General features: G+C 38.8%; 1 protein-coding gene across 1 annotated transcript; it reads right to left on the bottom strand.

The window, feature by feature from the left end:
• Positions 1-545: 545 nt before the first annotated feature.
• On the bottom strand, positions 546-17,698 carry DAPK1 (death-associated protein kinase 1; the record flags this gene model as incomplete). The annotated part of the gene is made up of 15 exons (XM_010152364.1): positions 546-644; positions 3,199-3,396; positions 4,392-4,589; positions 6,118-6,216; positions 7,382-7,480; positions 8,263-8,361; positions 9,530-9,649; positions 11,180-11,272; positions 12,579-12,668; positions 14,281-14,326; positions 14,467-14,619; positions 15,038-15,064; positions 15,212-15,260; positions 15,544-15,673; positions 17,560-17,698. Coding segments are annotated over 15 exons (1,639 nt in total), but the record flags the coding sequence as incomplete, so codon positions are not given.
• Between the last annotated feature and the right edge of the window lie 331 nt (positions 17,699-18,029).

Genomic DNA, 18,029 nt, shown 5'->3' on the forward strand with positions numbered 1-18,029 from the left:
TTCTCAGTTTAGTCAGAATGAAAAGCACCTTCAGTGGTGCTGACCGATCTAACATAAATGACTCGCTTTACAAGGATATTTGAATGCTAGTTCACTCATCCATGCACCCACACAACTCCCAACATGAAAATAATACTTTTTAATCCCCTGAAAGCCAGAAAAATATTTAATATATGTATACAATACATTTGTGCAGTAACTATACCTGATATGAAATGACATACAAACCTAATGACAGGGGCCCAGCGTGCTTAGAGAGAACACAATGCTACAAGTAATCCTCAGGTGAAGAAATTCTTAGGTGTAGATGAAATAGCTGTACTGTACCTTATTCAGTTTTTAATTTAATTGTAGAAGAGATCACATGGATAACAGTGCTTTTCAAACTGTGGACATTCAACGGCCTAACATATTTTATCTTTTAATTTCAGAATGTAATTATATTAGACCATTGTCCTCCCTTGCCAACCCTGCAAGAAATTAAGATGCTTCCTACATCAAATATAAAACCAGCAAGAAGCATAACAGCATCTCTCAATACTTACAGAGGTTAAAGTTTCTACATTGGCACCAGTAAGACACAGGAACCGGACAACGTCAAGGATGCCATTGTTTGCTGCCAGGTGTAAAGGTGTTCTTCCATACTAACAGGGGGAAAAAAAGAGTGTTGTCACCTTAGTCAAAGGCTCCACATGTTATGACTGATAATCAAATATATTGTACAATTATGCATATAGATACACAACAAACATCTTGCAAAAACTGTAAGAAAAAAGCTTACGCACAACTGCTTAAGGCTCAATTACAAACAAAGGGTAGAATCATTACTTAAAAAATGGGATACAATTTTATAGTTAAATCCCCCACAACGGTGGAGGAATCCTTTAGATATTTTTTGGCAATATTTGAGAATGTCTTTCTAATTCCCAGTAAATTTAATTGCATTTTGCTTAATTAAATATGAACCAGTTAAGCAACACTAAGTCCTTAACTTCTAAAGCTCTGGTTTCTATTTCAAACCAACTATTACTGAAGATTACTTATCTGCAGTCTCCCTGCTTCCACCCAAAGGAATAAAAGCAATGAATGCAAGTCAGCCTGCAGGAATTTGTGCCGTCAGTGACAGGGGGAAAGTGCTTTAAGTGTTCCCTCCCCGATTTTTGGTTTTCCCCCTGAATCTCTTCACTGACAACAGGTCCTCATGGCACCCACTTCCGGTCTTTCATGTTCAGAGCTACTGTTACAAAGACCACTGCCATATATTTTCTGCTTCTAACTCCTCCTGCTGTTCCTTCACATATTTTCATGCTTTCAATACTATTTCAGTACTGTTTCAAGCCTGCATTCAGAACCAAACTCAAAAAACTTGCTTCACAAAAGAGTATCTGAAAGCAAAGCCAACTTTCTGACAACTGGAAACTGAAAAGATGCCTGGCTCCTCAACACCCTACACCTCAACTCAAATAAATGTGTGTGATGTCGTACTGCACAGGGTGTGCGGGAGAAACAAGCGGTGCCTTCAGACAGTATTACAGACAGGCAGGACAGCGCCAGGTGTGAGACCATGCACAGGCCCACGCTGTGTCAGTGCACTCTCGTTACAGGGCTCGCTGCTGAAGATGACCAGTTGGCAAGACAAAACCCACCTTTTTGAATAAAGGGCACTCTAGAAATCACTCTAATATACATGACTCCTAAAAGAATAATAGGACACAAACTTTAACCACAGCTTCTGTAGCCGTGATCCCACCCCCACTGAACATTTGAAGATTATTTTTTCCACAGCATGCTTGATCCTAGCTCAGCATCCTCCCTTATGAACAGGGGTGCTAGTCCAGCCCTGTGCTGCATTAACTCACCTTCCTCTAAATGTGTTCTCAGCTGTGGATCTGGATTTAATTGCCTAGTCAATCAGGTTTAAGCTCAGAGGCAGGACTGGGGAGCTCATTATTCTAAGTTTTTCCATTTGGCAGCTGATGATTTTAATTATTAAAACCAAAAGTGACTGCACTGTACAACCCTCAACCCAAAAGCCCCACAGTTTTCTCTAGCTGGCTAATACAGAGAGAGTCACTGCTTTGGCAATAAGTGCTAACTAGCAAAATGTTATTGCCAGAATACATACTTTTCCACAAAAACAAAGAAGCTACAACACAATCAAATGAACTGCAGATAGCACCATAAGGACTCCTATAATAACTTCTAAACTTTGTAACATACAAAAACTAAATCGGGCAGAGAAAGTCATTCAGAGCTAAATGTCAAGCCCTAAGCCCCACAGCCTGTCAGCAGAGTCCAATGGCTGGCCTTAACCTGTTCAAACTAACCAAAGTTTCCTGAAACAGGTCATTTTTCTCTTAAGTATCGCCAGGAAGATAGCCGAAATGTTAAAGATGTAAAATGCCCCATTCAGTTGTCCCATACACTGCAGCACTAGCACAACAGAAGCAGCATGCAAGGCATTAGCATCTCAAAGTTTAGGGAGAGGTTATTAAATGTTGTCTTTGGAAAGTGCCTTTTAATTTCCTGTACCCTGCCAGTGACAATTTATTTAGCAGACAAATTAAAGCTATTCTGTTCCAAGGTAAATGTTTGATTAGGATTTATTTTAATAAATCAACTCAATGCAGAAAACTATAAAACAGCCAGTGTAACACCTGTTTTTATAACCAGGAATAGAACATGAAGTTCAATTAAATCCTTGTTAAATGACAGTGCAGATATTTTCATGTATTTTGGAAGAATTCAAAGCAGAATTCTTAATAAAAGTGTATCAGTCTTCAATTCTGTACATAAATTACCATTGTTACATCACATCAATCAGCACTTGCTTAGGCCAGCAGCAATAACATTTCATCTGCTCTTCAGCACCTAGATGTAATCTGCACAAAGCAAAGCTACACAGCCAGGGAAGACGACTGGCATATACTACAACATCAGAGCTGAGTGGCTAAATACACTGTGATAACTGCTTGGGTTCTTCCTTCATAGATCTTGAATCATCTATTCAATTGAAATCAACCTAGGTGAATTTGCAACGCGAGTCATTTAATCCTTTGCAGTTGGCCGCTTCTTTTATTTAAAAAAAAAAAAAAAAAGAAAAAAGGGAAAACCACTTTTCATAACAGAGAACTGGAAAAGGTCATATAATGCAACAGGTGAGCTATTATAGTATTTTAGTACCCGTATTCCATTTACCTTATTAGTGACATCCAAATTACAGCTTGCTTCACAGAGTGTCATCACAATAGGAACGTTCCCATCCTTGCAGGCCACATGCAAGGGAGTGTTGCCATGTCTGTCCTGGAAATCTACTAAACACCCTTGACTGATGAGAGTTTTGACTACTTCTATTTGACATCTTCTCACAGCAAGGTGTAGGGCTATATGACCATCCTGAAACCAGAAGGCAGCTTGTGAGTGAGTTTTAATAATGCGAAAAATCAAAGCATTTTGCAAAGTCACAATCATTTCATGTAACTAGGTACATCTCCTTGTCTCAGAAATCACAATGTTTTTTAGTTTTATTTTGGGGGTAGAGGCAGGGAGATGCGCTGTATCTGTCAAATCAACTATGGGATGAAAGCAGATTTCTATTAAGCCACTGGGCTTTGCAGGGGAATGGATGAAATGCAAATACACTTTCTCTACTGATGACTTCCCTGCGAGGTAGGAGAGAGACCAACAGTAACAACCAGCTGAATATTGTAAATGACTCTAGTGTTTACTGACAGAAGTTAGTGATGCAAATGTCATGCAATCTGCTTAGTGATCAGTAACTTTAGAACTTTCTCTCTGGAACAACTCAGAGACATGTGATTAGAAAAAAACAATTCAGAAGAAAAAACATTTTTCTGAACTTGCTTTAATAACTATTTAGTAACTATGAGCAACAAAGGTAACTAAAAGGACAAACATACCAAAAGTATAAGCAGTGAAACCCAAAATTTATTTGTTGGGATTACACTATAAAAGACAAAAAATGTTACTGAATCAAATAGTTATATTTTTAAACAGTCAGAATTCAGCTTATTGGAAATAGGTGTGACTTATCCAGCCCATAGGGATCAAAGGCAAAGAGTAAATCCATTTTTCTTAAGTTAGTAGTTTGTTGGTAATTACAGAACCCAATGTCCCTGTCGTTTTCACAGACTTTTAATCCTATGGTGATAATGGATAAAGTGATAATGAACTAGCAAAAACCCAATCGAGGAAGAATAATCAGTGCACAACTTAAGGACTACTGCGGTCATCAACAGTCTCCATGTGAACTGTTCAGAAAACCCACGTCATGGAAACAATGCTGGCTTGCAGCATTCAAATGAAGGAATTCAAGGTGTGACTCTGTGACCTCTGAATGTAACTCCTGACCAAAAGCAACTCAAACTAACCTTGTCTGTTGCATCCAGGTCAGCTCCGTGTTCTGCCAGGCATTCCACAATATCATGGTAACCCCTAGCCGATGCTGTCAGGAGCGGAGTCTCCCCTTCTTTGTTTTTAATGTTCACGTTACAACCTGCTTCACAGAGGGCTTTGGCAACAGGATAGTAGCCATGCCAAGCAGCACAATGCAGTGGGGTTTCTTCTTCCTATTAATATGGAAAATAAAGAAGCAATGCACCTGAACCAAATTCTACGAAGAACAATTACCCAGCTTAACTCAGAAAGACAGGAGGATGAAAAGAAAGAAAAAAAGACTGTCGACTATGTAAGCCCTATAAAAAGATGTTGCAATTTGTAATGTTGACGTTCGCAAAGCAAGATTAACTCCTGGTAACATATTAAGTCATTATGATAGCACGCTAGATTTTCATCATTACCTGGATTCTAAGAGTCCCTGCTTCTCACCATAAAACTATCTACAGACACCACCTTGCAGGTCAGCAATCTTAGTACAGGTGTTTCCATGCTCCTGAAGCTAACTATCTTGGTTCTCTCCCTTGAAAACTGATCCTCATTCATAAGCAACTTCTATATCCTGAGTAATGAGGGTCTAATCCAGTGGGGTCTAATCTGGTGGTTAAACCTATCTTCACCAAGGAGATGCAAATCCCACTAGACTTGCAGTTTGATGCAGATCACTCTGCTTACCCTGTTCAAAAAGGACACCCTGATGACTCAGGAGTGTAGGCAGTGACTTGGGTACTTAGAAACCCGAGTCCTTTAAACACCCATCACGACAAGCCTTTGAAACAGTAGGCATTCTGAGTTCAGTTATGACTGAAGTTCTCATTTGCTTTTGGCTTGAACCCAGGAAGCTTCAAAATATACACCATCAATCTCCTCGTACTTTATTAACGGGTTACGTGGAAGACCATTAAGAAGCTCAAATGTTTTACAAAGACATGCTGTTGGAAGCAGCCCACTAAAAAGCAGGGAGGACTGAAACCTACCAAAAAAAGTCATTCTATCAAATTCTAAGAAATAGGACATCCCTTCTGTACCTGGCAAATATCAATGAGGAGATAATGAATGCTGATAATACTAGAGGACTTGGGACTGTATTCAAGGTTTCCGTAAAAATCTGAGGAAAAAGAAATAGCCAAACAGCACGCCCTGCAGTGCCTCGGCCTGCTGCCGCTTAAACAAGATAAAGGTACTCCTAGAGGATGTGGCACTTGGTGAGGTTTGTGTAACCTCACACAGTTAAATTTGGGTCAAATGGACGGGTTTTTTTCCTATTAGGCTTTTTCTTTTCTGTTTTTTCACAAGAGTTCAGAGCTCTAAAGAAGCCCTCCTGAGCCCTCCTCATTTTCAAAAATGAGTGCTTGACACTTCAGAAAAGCCCCATGACAGCTAAAAATAAGACGAAGCCAAGGCAAAAAATAATAAAAAGCTTTAGCTGAACTCACAGAGCACATACCATCCCCCATACCTTCATGTTGAGTTTCTCCATCTTTAAGATTTCGTTTTCATGAGAACCTGTGTTTTATAACAGCAGTTGGTTCACGCACACTGTTTTTTGAATAATCTTCGTCTATTAAGAGGTATCGAAACCTCATTAGTTCTCTTGTTTTTCTCAAATCCAAACATGCCAGAGGCTGCAAGGTAAGACTATGGGCTTTAAGCACTCATATGAAAGCCTTATTCGTTGAAGAAAACGTGTCTGTGACTCACCTTATCTTGAAAGTTGGGATTGGATCCAACGCGACAGAGAAACTGAACCACATCCACATGCCCATACCGAGCCGCGACGTGGACAGCGGTCTCCCCAGACTGCAATTACAGAAGAATATGCCAGCGTCATTTCATGTGTCACCTGTAGATGTACACTGCTGTGTACAGCCTGAAGGCCTGCGTGCTGCATGGAGTACTCCTCCCTGCCTGTAACCCAGCACCACGGCTGAGGTCGGCAGAGATCTCCAGCTTACAAACCGCAGCTGCACATGGCAGACACACCACCATCTGACAGGTTATTTCTTCAAAGGCCCTCCTTTCTTAGAACTTATTTTCCAACTTAATTTGTTCAAGGTCACAGTCGCAATGGTATTTCTGAGCAGTATGACGAGGCAGCTGCACGAGCAATTGGTGCTGAAGTAGATGGCCTGTTTCTATTCATACTATCTCCATACTCCCCCCCATCTGCCCTGCATATACAAATGCAAGGAGTTAGCCTAACACTTTGGTATATCCTGGTGTATTCTGTTCACTACTCACTACCTTTTGTTGAAATTATAATAAAAATACCATTTATTCTTTATAAGAGAGTAATATCTTTCCTAGTAGCCCTATCAGGAGTTGAAAACTAACCTTGCTCACGTACCTTGCCTTGCACAAGTTCCCTCAACAAGGCAAACTGTGTTTCACGAGTATAATTAATTGCCTCTGTGCTAGAGCTTTGGCTAGTATAAAAACATGGCGATGGGGTAAGATTTTCACAGCAACTAGTTTCTAGGACAAATGTTGCTCGAGCAACACTGCTGAAGACAAGGTAAGTGCTTATCAGCTATAAATTGTTAGGCTTCATTATACTCAGCTTAGTAACAGTCAAATTTACTTGTCAGACAAAAGTGATTTTCAATCAGGAGGAATGAAAAACAGAATCACGATTTTACCCTGAGTTCCAACGAGAAATTCAGGATTCAACCGAAAATTAATTTAGTTTTGTACTTCCCCACCTACCCACCATGTAGTCACCACATTTAATATGCATGCTTGGTTAATATTTTTCAGGAAAATAATCAGTACATCCAGCTACTTTAAATCTGTGTTATCACAGCCCTACATGTCAGCTTATAAAACCACACTAGAAAAGACAGTCACATTCTTGGAAATATGGCATAGCTGAAAATCATTCCAATTAAAAGAGCTCTCTTTGCTAAGATAAAAGTTGCAATAAAAAGGCTCCTTGTGTGAAAAATAAAAAGAATTTTTTTCTTACCTTATCCTTAACATCTAAAGGGCATTTATTATCATTGAGAAATTTCAGTGTTTCTACATGACCATGTCGAGAAGCCCAATAGATTGCATTAGATCCAGCCTGTCAAAAATATTTGATTACGTTACTCATCAATTTAGAACAATAATTATAGCTTTTCACCTGACGTATACATACACTTAGATGTGCATATATATATATTGAACAGCTATTCAAGCTTTTCTGAACATACACGATTAAAAAAAAAAAATTAAAAACTCTCCAAATTGTTTCAACAAACCCACATCCCATCAATGACAGCAAAATGCGAAGATGATTAACAGAATCACTGTTTGCAAGGATAATCCTCTTCGCCTTGTAAGGGAGTTTTTGGAAAGAAGAGTCATAAGAAAAACCTTTCTGCTGCTTACTCTACTAGATAGAGAAGCAGGCAGCGCTTCAAGTTTTCTGTAAATGACTCCCAGGTCGTTACAACATATTTTGAAAAAAGCCTGTCGCAGAGCATAGCCTCCATGGAACACAAGTTTTAGTCGCAATATTCCCCATTGCTAAAATGCACATTTATCATTAAATAGTTCACCACTGTGTTTTAGGGCAATCACTGATTTGAACTAATTGAGCTGATTTGGTAAGCATGAACCACATTTTAAGATTAGTATCACTCAAATTACTTCAGCTAATAAAGTGATCAAAATCAGAGGATATGCACTAGTAATAAATGAAATTATCCAAGATTTGCTTTCATCTTTTTGCTGTGGAAGACAGAAAACAGGCTTTATAGTCCAGATTTTTTTGTTTCCAATACAACTTGGTGTGAACTGCTTGTCCTCTGCTAACTGTACTGAAAAACTTACACAGAATGGTTAACAAAGCAGAACCCTGACCTTATCTTGAACATCAATACGGGATCCGCGCTTCAGAAGCAACTGAAGCATCTGAATGTTTCCACAGCCAGCAGCAATCAGTAGTGGAGGTGTTCCATGCTAACAACAAAATACAAGCAAGAACGATATATTTAACTTTAGAAAGATTAAGAAAACAGAGCGGAATAAAGGCAGGCATTGAATGGCATCTCTGGATTTCCAGTTTCAAATTAAGTCTTCGGCGAATAGCTATTGTAAAGAAAGTAATTTGTGCCTTTGTTCAAAGAAATTCACTGCACAGGAATTTTCCCTATTTTTGGGATGAATTCACATATGCTAAATAATACACATTAAAGGCATGCTTTTCAAATTAGGAATATTAATGTTAAGCGCTCATTAGCCCAATTTGGCATGGATGTTCCCCTCTTCAACTTCTTTATATCTACATTTTCAGCTAGATTACCTATGGCATTTGCCACACCACCTCAAAGAACAAGCCACCAGCAACATGTGGGAAAATAGAATGGGTCTGCACCATTAAGACAAAAAATACAGTGAATCCTTGAAATGTTCAAGACCCTGTCAAAGTAAAAAAACAGATGCTTTACTTTCATGGTGCTCTTCATGAATATTTCTCAAAGTGCTTTATAATGAAGCTCAGTATAACCATTCAAAAAAGTGAAAATTAGAGCAGAGAGGATTGATGTGAGGTTAAACAGCCGAGCCAGTAACAGAAACTCTGGACTTTGTCTCAGTTCCCACACTCTCGTTAGCAAAGCAGCAGCAGCAGCAGCACACTAAAACAGTGCAGTAGACCAGTCATTTGGTTTCTAAAAACAAATGACACAATCTAACATTACGTTCACATAACCAGTTTCTGCAGTATGGGACTTCTGTTTCTAACAGCGCTTTGCAAAGCCAGTTTTGGCAGTCTGGGTATTCGTACATATTCTGCCATCTTTATCTGCCACAAGAAATCAGAGCCGCAAAGAAAAGCAAAGGCTGATATGTGATATAGCACAGCTCTTGAAAACAGATTTGACTAATACCTTCCCAGAGGCCTAGGCAAAAAAACAACTCAAACATTTTTGGGTCCATTTTCAGGTAGTTTGAAAAGAATGAACCCAGAACACATTAAAATTTCTCCTAAAGAAAGGCTGAATTATTTCCCATCCACTTGTCTTTCCCTTTTCATTTCAGGTGTTACATTTCTGCGTTACAACCACGTTGCTCTATTCAACAAGGTGATAGCTAGTCCCCCGCGCATCTCAACACAGACCCGCACTACCTTGTTGGGTTGATTGACATCGTAATTTGTCAGAGATCCCAGAAGGTGCTGTAATCCAGGAACATTGTCATCATTGATGGCATGAATAATAGCTTTCATCACAAAAGAATCTTCCTCATCCTTGTAATTAAATGAGAAAGAAGAAAAATTGTTAGCTTCAAGGAAAAAATCCCTATCTCAACAGCTGCCAAGGCATTTAAAATAATTTAAGAAGTTAAATTTTCAGTGTCTTCTAGAATGCCTCAGCTGCAAGTTGCAATCTTTCCTGAAGCATATGGCTAACATGTACACGCACTATTTGAAAACCCACACCAAAAATCCCCGCACTTTTTGTAGTACAATATGCTTCCCTCTTCTTCACAACCCGTTACTCATTGAGATTGCAAGCTGGTTTCTTATTAGGCGTATCTTCTTTTTCCTCCTAGGACTTTCAATAGATGCAATACATGAAATGAAAACTAATTCCATGCATACATATGAACATTAAAACAACCCATGAGTTACAGGAATACAAACCGGAGTACCAAGCTTCGTGCCATCCAGGAATACGACACAGGCGAGGTACTTTGGACCAAGTGTTCATCTATACAAATGGACCAGTTAAAAATCTAAAACGTAAGTATTACATCTGCTGGGGCAACCTTATTTTTCTCACACGCACTAAAATGTCAAGTACTGAAATTCACTAGGCCCAATATTTGGATCACTCTTATTCCTCTCTGCTGATGTTTCAGATTTTTTAGAACAACAGCACCAGGCTACAATCCTTTCTGCTGCAGCACAGGTGTGAAATGCTGATCCAGTGTTAAAAGGCATACTGATAGCTGAGGTGGAGGAGGCAGGGAAAGGAAGGCAAGACTGAGAGAACAAAGAGCGTGGAAGCAGAGAGATAAGAGAAGGAAAAGTGGAAAGAAGAGTGCAGAGTTGCACAGGAGGGACACAGGGAAGAATATGGATAAAAAGGGCTTTACAGAATTTTTGAAGTTTGATCTTATTAATTACGCAGCTCTAAACATAACATCATTTATACTTTGCTGACCATAGAGAATTTGTGAAGCGTGTATTAAGACCCGCACAGTAAGCTAAGTAAGTATGCTTTTCGATTTACAAGCATTTTAATTACAAAGCATACTGCAATTGCTCCTGACTGCCGAAATATAGTAGACGTATGCAATACCACAGACTGAATACTGACCAACTGTAAAATTTCCTCCTCAAATAACTGCTTGTTGTAATACTGCTGCCTAGCATTCATTGGATCTGAGAGTGTCTCAGTGGTTCAGAATGTTCTGTTAAAAAAATACATCATTCTACTCTACAATGTGCCATGAAAGAGTCAGATGCAACTTCATCACATTATAATTAGTACAGTACAAAAAATCCTCCTGAATCAACCTTCAAAACAATTTCTGGCACTAGCTATCAGCATCACCATGGCAATAAATAAATTAAATTTCAAGGTTTGTGTCACGGAGAACATCAGACGATGGATAACTGACCTTGGTAGTGTTAAAATCTATTTCTTCCTACATATAAGATTAATTAACTACACACATTTTCAACAGCCCAATATTTCTGCAGGAATAGTTTGAGAAAATATTAAGTTTCAGATGCAGTGAAACATTCTAAGCACGTTAAGTACACACTTACCAGAGTATCATCGCTCCTAGCAACACTCATGTTACTTCTGGACAAGAAAGATCTTGACAATCTTTGGCACAGGGATATTAAGCGCACTGATTGCTTTTTAAAAATAAGAAGAAAAAAACTATATGTAAAAAAAAAAGAATCAAAACAGAATACTTGTGAAAGGATGCTATTGCAGAGATTTTGAAGGAATGCTGTCATATTAGCAAACAAAACCAGAGTTTGACTTCATCACCCACCCCCCCATCCCCTTTATATATTGCATTTAAAGCTTCAATTTGACATTCATAATCCTAATAAGGTATGCACACGTACTAAGCAAAGCTGCGTAATATTTTTAGATTGCTACAATTTCACCAAGCTGTTCAAATACAAAGCAAAACAGATTTGTATTAGATCCTCTTGTTCACATTGAAAACATTTAAATGTACATTTTAAAGCATGTACACAGAAAACCTAAACTGAGTGTCAATTACTTGACAACGTTCCTTTAAACGCCGTATTACAAAGCAGTTTGAGATAATCCAAATTAATTTGAGATAATCCTAATTGATAGACCCACCATCTCCTTACTTAAATTTTATAAATACATTTTATCGATGTTCACCTAACACAGGCACTGAATTGCAAAAAAAAAAAAAAATCACTGCACAGCTGGTTATTTTGTGCTGTTGGTCCACAGCTTAGAAAAATCATCCATTTCACGGCCTCTGTGACCATGAATAAAACTCCTTTTCTAGTAACAGTGACCTCTGTTGTTCCCACGTTTCATTTCTCCTCATGATAAACGGATTTGTCATACATCAGCCCTGCCCTTGCTCAGTATCAGCGTGACTTCCTCCGTGTGCACACCGAAGGAGGAGGGCGTAACTCTCTTGATGAACAGCTCCTTGCACAGATCAACGCTTTCAGCTAATGCCTTGCTCCGATTCTGGGAAGATTAAGTGATGCCAACCTTCTAAACAGGTTGGCAGTCTCAGACCAAAAATCATTTGTAAAAGACACTAGTTTTGCCTTCCATCCCTGTTGAGTGTTGGTATTATTACTGGAATAAATAATTCCATGAGGGGTGCTTGAGGAATGTTTATTTACCAGGATTACTGACACAAAACCATGTGAAGTGCCTTTTCTCTGGAAATATTACACCAAGACAGATGATGACAGCATACAGCTAGATGCATAAAACAAACAATCCACACACAAGACTATGCATGCAGATCATTAACAAGGAAGCCTTCTCCCACACCACAATACTCAAGCTCATGATTTATTCCAAATGACAGAGGAATGGGTTTCTTCTTCCTTCTTCTCGACTCATAGAGGCACAGATGTTTCCCGGGAGCAGGTAACATGACTGCATTTGTATGTCACCAACATTTTTAAGATTTATTGAATTTCTTACTTTCCATTTTCGTCGTGCTGCGAACTTTTTGAATTTCTCCATATTCACTGCAGATGCCTTTCTACTAAGTGCTTGCTGGGTGTCTTTAGGCTATACACAAAAGGAAAATAAAGCTGTTGTAAAATACCCCATAATTACAACCAGAACTTTTAGAAGGCACATTCCTTTATGCAAGACTTCTGTCCTTTAGTGACGATTTCCACTTACATTGTAACAACATTGTAATCATACTGGAATAATAAAGTAATTCTAAGCACATAATTTTAACATCCACAGCCGGCTGGAAAAGGCACATAGAATTTCTTGAGAAAATGCCTTAAAGCAAATCCAGAACTAAGAATATTTCATGCAATACTGATTTTTTTTCCTTTTTTTTATTCATTTTAAACAAAAGAAATCAACAGCCAACAGAACACTCAGCTTTATCCATCACCTCCCTCTGTGACAGAGGCATCACATATCTCCTGGATAAATCTTGTCATTTGGTAAGATTTTCTGGCAGATTTTAAATGCAGTCAAACTCTGTTCCACTCTCAACGTAATCAGCTAGATGCTGCTGCGACCCCAAAAATATCACATCCCACCTAGCTGTGCAGCAAGGTCTAAGGCTGAACCCTTCGAATTTTCTCACAGGCTAATACTAAGCATCAGCTACCAGTGCAATATACCAAATTTTACATTGTATGATCCCATACTTGAAGTCAATTTTATGGAGAAATGCAGGTAAAGGAGGAAAAGGGGATATGGCCAGTGGGGTGGGGGGAGAATGCCTGGGAAGTTAAGATACAAAGGAACACAACAGGGTACAAAACAGCATGGCTTGTTGCAGGAGTGGAGACCTTGGTCCCTGAGAGACAAACTTGGATGACACTTGCTTCAGTGGTTTAGAAGATCATTCCAACATGTTCAACATGTTTCAACTGTTTAAGATTACTCCATCAAAAAGTCAGCAAAGCAGTCAAATCTGTAACTTGGCATATTGATATAGAAATATCTGCCCTAGGATGCTGTACTGTGAACCAGAGCAGCTGTGGCATGGACAAATATTCTGGTAACTAGTCCTCTGAAAAGTGGAATCGGGTCAAATACCTACTGTACATCCCCAAGGCCTGTGAAATCAACAATGCCTAAGAGGTTTACTACCCAGAGTCACAATGCGATACGGAATTGACAAAATTAAATGGCAGGTATTACGACACACATTAAGGAGGTCCCATTTTCTCCTTCTCAACCTAGAGGCACCACAACAGCTTGATCCAAACCAAACACTTTGTAACACTGAAAGAGGTGGACCAGTGCCTCCCATCGACTGCTTTCCTCAGTCTAAAGAGGAAGGACAAAAGACAGACGTCCCTTTTTTTTGCCCAATCTAAATAAAGATATTAGAAGATTAAAAATATGTCAGGAAAACGAACTGGATTCAGAAAATTTTTGTTGGTGCAATGCTCCCTGAAGACGAGCTTCTCTGCCTCAGCACGATTTTAATCTCAGTAGCGGGCTACTTTCCTACTGCTAACTTCGGTGGAGGATATGTTAATGAAGTTGACATTCTGCACATATTAGTTTTCATACAGCTTTCCAAAACAGTAACTTATATTAAACAGTTATGCCAATTTTCCTTGTTATGGAACTTGAAAAGTGAAAGCTAAGTATGAAACGAAGAACGATTAAAAACAGGACAGAGAACGAATTACACACTAACCTTTATCCAAGGATGCAGCAAACTGTCTTGAATAGTCATTCTCTTCCTTTAACAGAAGACAGAATTGTTTCAGACAGTAAAAAATATATACCGCTGTATGTTTTTTAAACTAAAATCTCAAAATATAACTGAAGATGAAATACTAGAGACATAAGCTGCAGCAGTGCACACAGAGAAAGAACTCACTTTGGATCCTTGACTAGAAGTCTTCGTATAAAATCTTTAGCTAGGGCACTGGTACTACTGAAGAACTCTTCTTCAAATTCGTAATTCACAGCAGACACATTTGCTAACGTTTCCTGTTTGGTTTCTCCAAGAAATGGTGATGCACCACTTAGACTGCAAGAAAGACAGAACATTCCTCTCATCACAGGCTGTATCATTGCTGTTTCAACCCTCTGAGATCAAACAATAGCAGAAAGTGAACATTTTTCTTTTCTGCTTTAAGACTACAAACTTACTTCCAGGAAGACGTGATCTAGCAAGGCAAAAAGCTTTGCTATAATTTCAGAGAATATTGATAAGATAAAGCTGCTGTGGAAAATCACGTGCAGATTTGAAGACAGCTTCCCATGCTATCTCAATGCTAATTAATGGCCGTCCTTTCAACAATTATGCGATTGCTTTTACGATCATTGAACTTCCATGTGTAATCAAAATGGTTTGACATCTACAGACATCACCAAAACCCCAGAGGACAGAATCAGAATTAGAAAAACAGCATTTGCAAGAGCCACTGATAGATTTTTGTACTTACAGAATATAAGTTATTACACCGATGCTCCTGTGGTGAAGGGGGTGGGGGAAAGGGAGGAAGGATGAGGGAGAGGGGAGAGAAAGAGATGAAGGGAGAGAAGGGAAAAAAAAAAGAAAGGTTAGAACATAAGAATAATCCTGAGAGACTTATTTCAAGTAAGATCCAATAACTCACCACATATCTGCTTCAAGACCAAGAGGCTCATAATTTACTATTTCAGGAGCTAAAGGAGAAAGCAGGAAGATCAGTACCTAGTCAAAGAACAGACCTATGTCACTCTGAGCCTATATATGTCAGAGATAATAAGCTAAGATGCTGACAGGTAAAAACACCTTAACGCAAATCTAAGTTGGAACCGAATGCTACAAATTGGTAATTTAAATTTCAAAATGTCACGAATTACACACAAATTACAAAAATCTGTAACTCAGTCGAACCAAGCTAAGCCACATATACTGTGCCACAGACTGAGAAAGAACAGTTTGAAGAAACAACAGCTTTCTCACCAACAAACTCTGGCGTTCCGAAGATATTTTTGAATTCATTTCCAAAGTCAATTTTGTGTGCTAAACCAAAGTCAATAATCTTGATTCGAGGCTTTGGTACATTCCTGTCCAACAACATTATGTTTTCAGGCTTTGAGAAGGAGAAAGGGGGAGAGAAAGAGAGATTAGACATAAGTACAAAATGTCTGACACACACCAGCATTCTTCAGCACTGAACACTTCTCTCTACCTCCTTCAGCCTCGATTTGTGTCTTCAGCAGAAAAACTCCATCTTTTCCTATGACAATCTATCATACACTAAAAATTAACTACCGTAAACTAGCATTTCATGTTGATGTCAGAGTGCTGCAGTTTCCACAGGGCCAAGAGTTTAACTCTTGTAGATACAACAGCTGCAGTTTCCACGTGGACTGACCCTACGTGAAACACGCTGACTTCAGTAAAGACCATAGCCCCTGTGCTGCAGCCATTCGAACAGCGCTGGGCGCTTGCAAGAAACAAAAGTCCTACAAATTAGAATTTGGGCTTGGTTTAACATTACTCCCTGAAAGAGGTTTCTTTCATACTGCATGAGCAATGAGAGACGTATGTCTTGTTGCCTTTCGATCTCAAAGAAAAACTTTAGGAGTGGTCCAGTTCCCAAATTTTAAGGCTCAACATACAAAAAAATGGTTACGAGCAGGTTTGCATGTCTTTTCTAGCTATATTTTAAAACACAAACTTTGGATTATTTTATGAAAACATGTGAATAACAAAGTTAGAAGATAAATAATCCTATCATCACAGGAGCCTGCTTCTGCACACCATCACTTTAACTCACGTACAGAACCAGCTACTTAGTCTCCATGCCCTGTCATGCCCATTGAGCTGGCATGCTCTGAACAGTTCCTGGAGCTACATCCACCCTGCTCACATTGTTAAAGTCTCTGGAGTCATTAAGGGCAGCTCCTTCATCATCACCCTTCTTTTACTGCTCTTGCACATATTAGCCCCTGTAATTGGGGAAATGTAATTTTCTTCCTTGCCTCCCTACGTTTCTATTGCATACTTTTACCATTCTGCATACTTTAATTCACATATTCTTGGTATCCAGTCTAAGCCTGCTTTGTTTCATTATGGGCGTGTTGGCAAAATTTAACATTTCATACCATGAGAAACGTATTTCTCGCTAGACTCACAATTCTTTTCTCTTGCTGACTGTCAGCCGAAGACCAAAGATATTACTGTAGGTAATGAAAATGAGACTGGAAAAGGTATGTTTATCCTGAGCACCATTCCCTTCCCCAGAACACAGCATCAGAACTGCACTGCAGTACAGTAACTACGCTCGTTTTCCTATTATAAACATAGCTGCTGACTTCAAGGAATGTTCAGCTGCTTACCTCTGAAAAAAATCTTACACAGGAAAATATTATGAAATCGAAACACTAAAAAATATCACTAACTAGGTTTGTATACAAAAGCTCTCCTTTCATTACCAAAAGGATGCAACTAACAGTTTTTCTAAAAACAAACAAAAAAGCCCCAAAAGTGAAGGAAAAAAAAAGGGGAGGAGGGCAGGAAATTATCTGCTCTGTCTGCTCCACAAACACCTTTGTACTTCACTCTGTACTGTTTCAATTTAGTACCTATTAATAACATTCACGTGAACATAAAATGTATACAACGAGGAAAAAAAGGTTGAAAAAAGGCATCCTGTTCAGAATGTTTCATCCAGATCCCATTCGCATTCCATAAAAACATCATCATCATTTTTATTTCAAGACTGCTTCCTCGGAATAGTTTAATTTCATCGGAAGCTGCCGTTTTCCATGAAGAATCTTACATTAAAAACAGATGGGAACTGTTTACGGTTCAGTAATTTCTTTTCAGTGGCTGAGCTTTCCCTTGTCTACATAAGCTGGCAAAACAAAACTGAAGCCAAGATCTGCACGATGGCAGACTTGTGGCTGGTGTTATACGGGACTTTAACCCATGTTGCTTACAGATGTCAAAGTTTTTATCTTCTCAACACACCTTAAGATCGAAGTGGGCAATTTGCAGAGAGTGGAGATACTGAACACCGTTGAGTATCTGTTTGAGAAATTCTGTGGCTTCCTCCTCCGTGAGAGACTCCTTCTCAGCTAAGAAGTCGAAGAGCTCTCCACCTGCAACACTTGGAGAGCAGAAACAGAGTTATTAACAAGTTTGCTTTAACTGACAGGTTACTTTTAACGTAGCAGCCTTGAAAAGGATCCAGTTGCTTTAAGCATTGTCAATATCAAAAAAGATAATTACTTAATTCAATATCCAAAATAGTTAAGTATCTCTCCTCCCCATAAGCACACAGTAAAGAGAGTCTTATTAAAAACCAAAACGTTTAAAAAACCCCAAACAAACATGGTTGGCCATATCTAAATTTAAAGGAAGTAAACGCCACCTACTGTCTGTATGGATTAAAAAGAATTATTAAACTCTTTTAATAATTAATAATTTTAATAATTATT

This window comes from Eurypyga helias, unplaced genomic scaffold (assembly GCF_000690775.1).
Source record: "Eurypyga helias isolate BGI_N326 unplaced genomic scaffold, ASM69077v1 scaffold23405, whole genome shotgun sequence".
NCBI lineage: Eukaryota > Metazoa > Chordata > Aves > Eurypygiformes > Eurypygidae > Eurypyga > Eurypyga helias.